The sequence below is a fragment of the Trachurus japonicus genome, chromosome 7 (genome assembly GCF_045865225.1).
Source record: "Trachurus japonicus isolate A0001 chromosome 7, Traja_1.0".
NCBI classification, from domain to species: domain Eukaryota; kingdom Metazoa; phylum Chordata; class Actinopteri; order Carangiformes; family Carangidae; genus Trachurus; species Trachurus japonicus.
Genome location: NC_140913.1, coordinates 3486611 through 3497622, shown reverse-complemented (window position 1 = coordinate 3497622; position 11012 = coordinate 3486611). Strand labels below are relative to the sequence as shown.

General features: G+C 44.0%; 1 protein-coding gene across 1 annotated transcript; it reads left to right on the top strand.

Annotated features, from left to right (window-relative positions):
* Positions 1–536: 536 nt before the first annotated feature.
* Positions 537–6511, top strand: mrgbp (MRG/MORF4L binding protein). Its single transcript, XM_085780822.1, has 5 exons — positions 537–770; positions 2770–2891; positions 2994–3075; positions 3930–4004; positions 6030–6511. Exons 1-5 carry the CDS (start codon positions 629–631, stop codon positions 6317–6319), a joined length of 711 nt encoding a protein of 236 aa, XP_085636948.1. The 5' UTR covers positions 537–628; the 3' UTR covers positions 6320–6511.
* The last annotated feature ends 4501 nt before the right edge of the window (positions 6512–11012 follow it).

Here is an 11012-nt window from a genome sequence, read left to right as displayed (position 1 = left end):
AAAAAGTTGCTCAGATCATACTGGTCAAGCCTGAACAAATGAATCAGACATTGTTCCTATCAAGTTTTGTGGAAATTGTAGGCTATAGGAAATGCTGTTTGGCCTATAGGTCTTGTAACCAGGAACTGCACATTATAGATGCTCTGATTTGATCCAATGATAGTAGGATCTACCTGGTATTCATTCCGATTTATGCATTGTCATAATGTATTTATTTATTTATTCATCATCAAAATCTATCTATCTATCTATCTATCTATCTATCTATCTATCTATCTATCTATCTATCTATCTATCTATCTATCTATCTATCTATCTATCTATCTATCTATCTATCTATCTATCTATCTATCTATCTATCTATCTATCTATCTATCTATCTATCTATCTATCTATCTATCTATCTATCTATCTATCTATCTATCTATCTTTTTGGCGGAGTAAAGGGTGTTTGGACCATAGACTTTATAACTGTTATGTGTATAATTTGAAGACTTTTATTTTGGAGCAGCGACAGCCGGAAGCGCTGTGGAGGTTCCGGCTGCCGGTGCAGGAGAAACAAAACGGACTCTGGTTCCGTGTAGGGAGGTCGTCTCGTCTTCAGGCTGCTCGGTCCTCACAGTCTACGATGGGGGAGGCAGACGTGACGCTGAACCAGACCGAGGAGAAGCCCCCGGACTCGGGGCTGGTCTCGGGGGAGGACTCGGTGGTGTGGAGCCACGAGGTGGAAGTGTGTCTGTTTCACGCGATGATCGGACACAAACCTGTCGGTAAGATCCGCGGCTAACGTTAGCATGCTAGCTGCTGCTGCTGCCGCCGCCGCTAACGGCAACACAGAGGTGGTACAACCCCCCGGGGGGACGGGGACAGTTCAGGGTCTGGGAAGTGTCTCTGAAGGACCCGTCTATCTACTGGGAGACAGCGTTGGTTTAACAGCAGTGAAGGTTGAACTAGTTTAGCTGCCTGCTGTCGGAGCGGAGAAGTTAGTACCGTTCACCAGCTCCGTGTTGTCTAATGGACAGAGACAGAGACACCAGTCCGTCAACTCTGAGCCAGCTCCTGGTTTAGAGACAGGGACGTCCTGCTGGGTTACAGCAGAGACACTCAGCCTCCTGTTGGTCCAACCTGCGCACAACTCTGTGTTTACACTGTCCCACTGTCTTCTGTCTGTCTGTGTGTTTACACTGTCTTGTGTGGGTCTCCTGTCTGTCTCTGTGGGTTTACAATGTCTTCTGTCCCTCTCTGTGGGGTTATACTGTCTTGTGTCTGTCTCTGTGGGATCCACACTGTCCAACTATCTTCTGTCTGTGTGTTTACACTGTCTTCTGTCCGTCTCTGTGTGGTTACACTGTCTTGTGTGGGTCTCCTGTCTGTCTGTGGGTTTACACTGTCTTCTGTCTGTGGGGTTACACTGTCCCACTGTCCTCTGTCTGCCTCTGTGGGGTTATACTGTCTTGTGTCTGTCTTCTGTCTGTCTCTGTGGGATCCACACTGTCCAACTATCTTCTGTCGGGCAGACGGCCGTCGGTAACAAACCAGATGTCATTTTAGTCACAGAAGTCCAGAGAAAGCCGGTAAAACGTGGGTCAGGTCAACAATACGACATCGCCATGACAACATATTGTCACGTGTATTGTTTTGCCTCGTGCTGATGGACCACTTGTTTACATAGAGGCTTGTTTAAGCCGTTACGTGCAGCGGCTGTCTGCCGTCTGCCCAATTTCACGTGAATGCAGCATGAAAAATACGATTGAGTTGCTTGCGATCTACAACCGCGACGCTAGATGGGAGTAATTCCTACACAATGTACCTTTAACGGGCATTACATGACATTTGAGGTGAAAAATCATTGTTTTGGTCACTCAATAGCTAGCTAGCTAACGACGCTAGCTAAGCTTAATCTCCGCCGATCTCCTGTTTCTCCTCGTAAAACTTCACAAAGTTCAAAAGACATTAGCAACGGTGACGTTACATTACACCTTTTAACCATATTGAAAAATTAAAAAGTAGTTTTTGCCGGAAAAAATTGCTGTCTACCTAGCTTGTTTCATACGGTTTTGTCCCAGGGTTGTCCAACCTTAGAACTTTGCGCATCTCGTGACATGGGGAGAAGCGCTCTGATTGGTGGATCAGCAGACCAATCAGAAGGCCAACAAAGGGTCAGTTATCCAACTTGGCTCATTTTCAGTCTGTTTGCCTCCTGAGTTGAAACAATGATGAATGTTGATTTTTGAAGAGTCACAACTTTCGTTTTTGTCTGTTTTCATTTTGTTGTGTTTACAGTAGTGATGTCAGTTATAGTATTATGGTATGTGAAGTCAGAGGCAGAGCTATAATGTTAAATTCATCTTTACTCACTATGTTGGCCTCAGGTGTGGATATAGAGAGATAGATGCCTTTATTGTCCCAAGGGATAACTTTTTCTCACGGTCCGCCACACATATAACGCACAATGTAATCACCAGATATTGAAAACATTCACACACATTCACCCACCAGACATTGAGAGAGAAAAAAAAACAGTTAAAAATGTTTTGGTTTATTAGAAGCAGGAAGTTATCGGTTATCGGGACTGGTGGACAAATAAGTTCTCGTTCATCCCTTTTAAAAAAAAGGCATGAAAGCATATGTGACTGAAAACCAGTTTGAGTTTGGAAGGAAATGACAACCTTTCACAGCAGTGTTGATTTGTTTGTCAAATTTGAAGACTGAGTCTTTCTTTCTCTCTCTCTTTCTGTCTTTCTTTCTTCTCCTCTCTCCCATGTGAAGGAGTGAACCGTCACTTCCACATGATCTGCATCAGAGACAAGTTCAGTCAGAACATCGGCCGGCAGGTTTCTTCCTCCGTCATCTGGGATCATCTGGGAACCATGTACGACATGCAGGCTCTGGTGAGGACGCACATGCACAGAAACACACACACACACATGACAGGTGTTGTTTGCCTGCTGGGCTGCTGATCTCTGAAATTTCCCTGTGTGTGTGTGATGCAGCACGAGTCGGAGATCTTACCATTTCCAAACACAGAGAAGAGTTTCTCTCTGCCTGATGACATCATCCAGGAAGTGAAAGAAGGTGAGACGTCACTGCTGTTGTGTGTAGACGCTCAGGTCGTTAACTGCCACCAACATCTGTCCAACATGACTTTGTGGATAGTTCAACATTTTGGCAAATTAGCCTATTGCCATAATCCCTATAGTCATAGCAGTAGGTTTGTCACCTTTAATTGTCAGTGCAAGCTGTTTTTAGATCAGCGGAGCAGAGATATGAGCTGCTCAGAGCTACGCTACGGAGGCTAATGGAATTTCTTGGTTTCCCTCATCAAACCCATCAAATACACAATCCAACAACTCCAAAACACTCTGGTGGACAAGTTGTGACCTGCACATTCACCACGCTATGAGATAATAACGTATAATTATGTAACAGTATGACACATGAAGCAAATACTCAGAACTACTTGCGTTTTTGAAATCACTCTGCTGAGCAGCCGTGTCTGTAATGTAGTTCCGGCTACGCATTTGCCTCAAAAACATCTCTGTCTCATAACGTTCCGTTATTAACTCATAGCATGGTGGATGTGCAGGTCACAACTCCAAGCGTTTAGGAGTTTGATGAGGGAAAGCTAGAAATAAAAGAAAACAAGGTACTCGCAACTCTGCAGGACTGCGAGTTGGTTTTTTCTGGAAAGCTAGAAATACCATGTGCCTCCATAACGTTAGCTGAGCAGCTCACGTCTCTGCCACGCCAATCAAAAAACAGCTTGCACCGACAATTAAAGGTAATGAACCTACTGCTATGACTATAGGGATTATGGCAATAGGCAAATTTGCCAAAATGTTGAACTATCCCTTTAAACCTGCTAAACTGAACAGAGACAGATTTGATTGGAGGGTCATTAAATTGTCTGTGTGTGTGTGTGTGTGTAGGGAAGCTGGGCTCAGAAGAAGAGACCAAGGAAGAGTTCAGGATGGAGAGAGAACCTCCAGCTACACATGAAGAAGGTACCAGAGTGTCTACGATCGGACCGTATAAGTTTCTGCTTTCACCACACACTGCTGTCATGCACACGCCTCTCTGTGTGTGTGTGTGTATCTCGGCTCATATCTCGGCCCGCCACTCCTACATGAATGTAGAGGAAACACTGCCTAAATCGTTGTCCTGATGGTCACCCAGTGTTGGGAGGAGCAAAAAACGTGACTGAAATTGATGCAGGCAAACCGGAGTTACACCATGGCTAGCCCCCCTAAACTATGGGGGCAATTCTTTCAACCACAACAAACACTCAAAAAACAATCAAATACCTATGGTACATGACTGGAATCCTTATGACACACCACTGAACTCATATAGTGTAGAGTATAAATATATAAACAGTATAAACTTTGTGTTTTTGCAGCATGTAGTCATCACCTCAGACAGCCGAACTGAAACATCCTGGAAAGACATTACTACCCGATCGCAGAGCGCCTGCTCTCCTCGCCACAGAAACAAACATTTTTTCCTTGTTGTGATGATTTCTTTACAAAAATAAACGGTGGAGCAGTGCAGTGGTAATGTCCAAAATATCTCCAACCGTTTATTTTTGTGTGACTACATGCAAAAACACAAAGTTTATACTGTTTACACTGTACACTATATGAGTTCAGTGGTGTCTCTAAGGATTCCAGTCATGTACCATAGATATTTGATTGTTTTCTGAGTGTTTGTTGTGGTTGAAAGAATTGCCCCTATAGGTTAGAGTTGTCGCTATCCCTAGTGCCGGGTAGCCATGGTGTAACTCTGGTTTGCCTGCATCAATTTTAGTGGCGTTCTTTGCTCCCCCCAACACTGGGTGACCATCAAGAAAATGATTTAGGGGTCAAAAATGGCTGGAATTCTCCTTTTTAAAGGACAATTCCAGGCAAATTCAACCCGAGGCTCTAGATTGATCTGATTTATTTCCACATATGACAGGGGCCTGGATCTGATCTGACAATATCTGATTCCATGCATTTTTTTCCATTTACACGTTCATGTTCCAGATCCAATCTGTGCGACTTTAGAGGAAAACATCGGAATTGCGCCACTTGAACCATGTAGTGCAAAGACAGCCTAATTGTGCGCCTGAAGCAGCGGCGGGCTGTTGGCTACTTCATTCGCTATGCGTTTGCGTTATCAGGTTTTCATTATCGGCAGAAAAACCGATAGCGGTCTGGACAGATACAATCCACCACTTTCCGGAGAATGACGCTGGGTGTCGCCATGACACTCCATTCCACCGTTACTGTATTGTTGATAGCATAGACATTGGCCGTGATGACTTTATTTATAATCATCACCTAATTTTAATGAGAACAATACAGACGAGGTTTTAGCTTTATATCACATTTTCACGTCACTATATCACCGTTGCGACTACTCTGATGTTTATGAAGTCTATAAAACCAATTGTTGAACAAACATTTTAGATTAGCTGGGCTAACCGTTAGGCTAGCCGTTAGCAGTGTCAATAAACAATAACTCAATAAATGGCCCATGAAAAAAATATTTTTTCCAGCGGATATCCTAGTTCCAACATGATTGAGCTAACTGGAGTAGTTTCATGTTGTGTCCGACAACGGGAGGGTTTTAACAGCTGACGTCCTGATGTTAATGTTAGTTTGCTGCTGCTGTTAGCTGTCAGCAGCAGCAAAGCTAACAACTACGACAACCATGACTAATTACAAAAACGTGCACACAGAAATAGTAATGTTTGTTCAATAATTAGTTTTCTAGACTTAACAAACATCAGATTTAGTCAAAACGGTTTTGGCAGCCCGGAGCCCCCACATTTGGTACCTACACCGGTGGCTAACGCTACCAGTTAGCCGCTCGCTAGAATGCTACTAAAACCCACTTCCGTTGTGGTGTGACGCAATGGATCATGGGAAAATAAAATGGTGGATATCATTATGCTGATATCGGGCCGATATTATATTAACATCCCCGTTCATAATTCACCAAGATAAGGAAGCTAAGCTCACGTGGCGTCTCCTCTCCCTCCTCAGGCAGCAACTCATCGGTGAAGATGTCGGAGCGAACGAGCAGCGCCCGGGACAAGGAGAGAGAGCGCGACAAGGAGAAAGGAGGGAGCGAGGGAGGGGGAGGGGGAGGAGGAGGGGGAGGGGGAGTCGGCGGCGGCGGCGGCGGCGGAGGAGGAGGAGGAGGTGGAGGTGGAGGAGGAGGAGGAGGAGGAGCGAAGGAGGCGGAGAAGAGGAAGAGGAGCCGGGCGGCCGAGAAGCTGCTGTCGTCTTCCAACCCGGCGAGTCCAGGAGGAGTCAAGAGGAGACGCACCTGAGGGACAGAGGGAGGGACGGACGGAGAGAGAGAGAGAGAGAGAGAGGGGGGAGCGATTGGCGAAGAAGGTGCCAAGCTTTGTGTCACATGACTGCCCGCCGTCTGGTTGCCACGGCGCCATGAGGAAACAGATTCCTCCTGGCACCCGTCGCTTCGTCCCATCACCCGGCCGCAGAGGGAGGAAGCGACCCGTTTTTCTTTTTCCTTTTTTTTTTAATCTGTATTTTTGATTTTATTGTTGTACTAGAAGAAGTTGTAATTATCAGAGACACACACACACACACACACACACACATACGTCTACTGTCGGTGGGATTCAGTCCGACTCAGCTGACCTCAGCTTCGACCTGTAGAGTCTCACTTCAAAAACTGTCACAGTCAAAAAAAAAACTGGTGCCTACATAACCCACAATGCAATTGGACCACTGACAGATTAAGGTGCTATTACACCCTGGATCCTGCAGCAGAGACGGTTACTACGCACACACACACACACACACACACACGGCGGACATGAAGAGGTGACATCATCAGACGGCGCTCACACACGCTGAAGGTTTCAGCAGCCAGGTCTCCCAGGCTCTTTTCCCCCCTGGGTTTTGCCTGTCAGGCAGGTTGTTGCAGACAAGACTAAGGGGCTGAAAAAAAGCCCTCCCTTCTCTGTGCATGGAAAGAAAGAAACCATGAAGTGTGTGGTTATCTTAAAAAAAAAAAAAAAGCGTTGATTACGAAGCAGAAGCGTGGGAAAACGTCTCTGCCTGCTGTGTGGTAAGCAACGAGCACGAGTCAGGTTTTATTCCAGACCAGAGAAGAGACTCGGTTCATTTTAAAGTCTGATCGGCTAACGGAGAGAGAGAGTGTGAGTGTGTGAGGCGTTTGAGTTCACGTCAGGTCTGTTCCAGTCAGCAGCTCAGTGAAGATCCGGCAACGAACGACTGGAATCCCAGCTGTCGCACCATTATTTCCTCCAAACGGATGTTCCAGCTGTTTGTCTGAGCATCAGTGACGTTAAGATGAAGCGCGTGTGTGTGTTTTTTTTTTTTTTCTTTCTTCCTTTCTTTGTTTTCCACAGCAACACGAAGCTTCAGCCTCATCAAAGCGCCGATCGGCTGAACAGTCAGCTGATCACTAACATCTGGAAACCATAAAAAATAAAATGTTCACTCTGACTTTTTTTTAACGACGTGTTAATTTATTGATGTTGACGATGAGCTGATGAGGCTGTGGTGTCATTAAAGCTGAATTCAGATCAGTGACGTCTGAGGTTTCTACTTCTCTTTTTTCTTTCATCCTACAACGAACGAACATTTAGAAGAGAACAGACCAGATTAAAACAGTAAAGCTGCAAAGTGATTGATGAGGCTCTTGGAAGTTAAAATCAGCAGTTTGGGAAAGTAAAGTAAACTAGAGAATAAACTGTTGTCCACCAGGGTGCAAATTTGAGCTTGAGCTCATCAAGCAATGCACACAAAACAATTAGTCATCTAATTAAGAAATAAAGAGATTAGCTGATGCTGAAAATAAGCAGTTGCAACCACTGATTAAAGTTTTATGTTTGATTCTTTTAATTACAGTTTTCTTTGAACTTGTCTGTGATTCCACTTGGTTAGAATTTAAAGACAGAACTTTGACGTTTCTATTTCTATTCTATTATATCTGAAGAAAAATTAAACTGAAACTAGCAGTGAAAAAATAATGAGGTTAACTGAAAGAAACAAAAATGACAGAAAAATGACAAAATGAAAAGAAAAGAAAAAAAACTACAATGAACCCAAATTGCGGATCAGCTTCATTGTTATTAAAGGACATTCTTTTATCGTTTCCAGCTTCTGCAAATCAAGACTTTCCTCCTAATACCTGAAAAACTAAACTAAAACTGTTTAATCACTTGTTGAACTAACTAAACCTGAACTGAAATCAGTTTATAAGTAAGCTGAAAAACTAAATAAAGAAATAAAAACAATGACAATTTCAAAACTATGATTAAAGCTGCTTCACAGCAGTGGTCGGGGGCCAGGCAGTTAGGCAGTTCTGAGCAACAACAGACAAAAGAACTTCAGCATTACATACATGACATCTTGTGGGTCTATAACTATATAACTAACTCTTCCAGAGTGGCCACAGTATGTGAGGCTGGGGAACTGGTGAGCAGCGTGGGAGTACCGCAGGGTACTGTGCTTTCACTTGACCTCTTCACACTTTTCACTGCGGATTTTAACATCTAAATCTGAATCCTGCCACGTTCAGAAGTACTCTGACGATACGGCCATCGTGGCATGTGTGAAGAAGGGACAGGAAGATGAATACAGGGACCTGGTGGGGCGTTCACAGACTGGTGCAACAAGAACAACTTGTTGCTACAGGTACAGGTACAGGTACAGGAGACTTTATTGATCCCCGCAGGGCAATTCAGTTTCTACAATCCACCATACACATACAGTCAGTCACACACAGCCTAACACACATATCAGAGGTAGCATGATGGAACATAGGAATGTACAAATGTAACTCATATCTAAAAGTATAAATAAAACTCGTAACACACGAGGCAATGACGATCAAGTGTAATCTTAGGAGAATAAATAAGTAACAATGTTAAGAATAAGATTGACATCTGTAATGCGCATGGTTATTTATTGCTCTGTGTGTGCGTTTTGTCGCGTGTTCTTGTAAGCTGCTGGACGACTTAAAGGGATAGTAGCATTTTTTTAAAAGTGGGGTTGTTGTATGATCTACAAATAGCCCCTAAGTACTTTAATTGCAGTAGAAGACTCTCTGCACTCCTCCCGTTAGCAACACCAGCCCATAGCCCTGCCCAGAGATTTACAACATGCAGTGTTGTGAACAGACCCAAAGAAACAGCCTATTTTCGCGGCCTAAAAGAGGTTTTACCTGAAAAAAAAATACACAGTTCCATTGTTCACTATAATATATTTTTTTCCAGCCCTTCAAAGTGCAAGAAAAACACAGTTTTTATTTGGACCTAACCAACTGCTGATCGGCGGGCGCTAACCCTGGGCGGAGGGATATCGAGAGTTTTCCTGCACTTTGAAGGGCTGGAAAAAATTATATTATAGTGAACAATGGAACTGTGTATTTTTTTTCTTTTTTTCTTTTAGGCCGTGAAAAAAGGCCGTTTCTTTGGGTCTGTTCACAACACTGTATGTTGTAAATCTCTGGGCAGGGCTTTGTAGATCATACAACCCCACTTTAAAAAAATGCTACTATCCCTTTAAATTTCCCTCCAGGGGGATGAATAAAGTATTTTTCTATACTATTCTACAATGTCCATTTTGCATTAGCTGAGGCCCGAACTCACATCCTCTGACACTAAGAAGAAGCTCCTAACTCATTGGGCTAAGGGACTACAGGTGAGACCTGGTGTGTGGCTTCACAATGCTCCAGAAGTGAAAAACTGATGTTTAAAAATGCCACTCTTACATTGACTCCAATTGTTCCCATGAGAGCAGAATTCTAAATGTTTAAAATGTCTTTTCAAGAATTGACTGGTACATGTTTACAGTACTGTTTACAGTCAAACATTTTGGTGCCCTGTAGGCCCAGTTTTTTCGAATATCAAAAATGTGGGTGTTAACTTTGTGTAGGACGTTCTAGGATGCATTCAACTGCATCATCCCCAGCCAGCTGCTGTCTAAGTTACTCAGCCTGGGCATCAACCAGAACATCTGCAGCTGGATCAGAGACTTTCTGACAGACCGCCCTCAGTCAGTGCGGATGGGCCCTCACCACTCATCAGTCCTCACACTCAGCACAGGGGCCCCCCAGGGCTGTGTGCTGAGTCTGCTACTGTACACACTGTACACCTGCGACTGTACACCGTCACACAACAACAATATCTTTGTCAAATTTGCTGACGACACTAGTGGGGCTCATCCACAACAACGATGAGTCTGCTTACAGAGACGACATCCATAAACTCATCACCTGGTGCTCCACCAACAACCTGGCCTCAACTCCTCCAAAACCAAGGAAATGTTGATTGACTACCGCAGGAAAAGAACAGACCCTGCTCCTGTCCACATCGGAGGAGATGTAGTGGAGAGGGTCAGTGACTTTAAACCAACACTAAGTAACTTTTCAACCTACATAAAATATTTTCATAACTTTTGTGATGATACATCGACTTACAACAAGTTGAATGACACCTCTGTCGTGGCCTGAGGGGGTCTGTATCATTATGGTCTGTATCTCTTTCACTGGCACTAAGCAGCTTTGAGGAGCATGGTAGGAACCCTGCTCTCACTTACGTTTCACTTTCACTTTTGCGAGTCACAACAAGGAGGGAACAGGCAAAACGGCACTTTAGCAATGGATTATGTTTGTGTTTTCACTTTGAAATGATCCACTGGAAACAGAAACTTAGTTTTGATGTCTTCTGTTAATTTTAATGCAGGATATTTACAGGGCTTCACGCTAGTGTTCATGGGAAATGGAGTCTTCCTTCAGGCAAAACACTACCGCTTTGGTCCACAGGCGCCGCCAAACTCAACCAAAACTGAAAGTTCTTTAGTAGGCTTTAAGTTCCTCGGAACACACATCTCCTGTGACCTCACCTGGTCCACTAACATCTCTGCCCTGGTGAAGAAAGGTCAACAGCGCCTGTACTTTCTAAGAACAATGAGGAAAGCCAATCTGCCTCAGAAACTGCTCCAGACATTTTACACCTGTGCCAT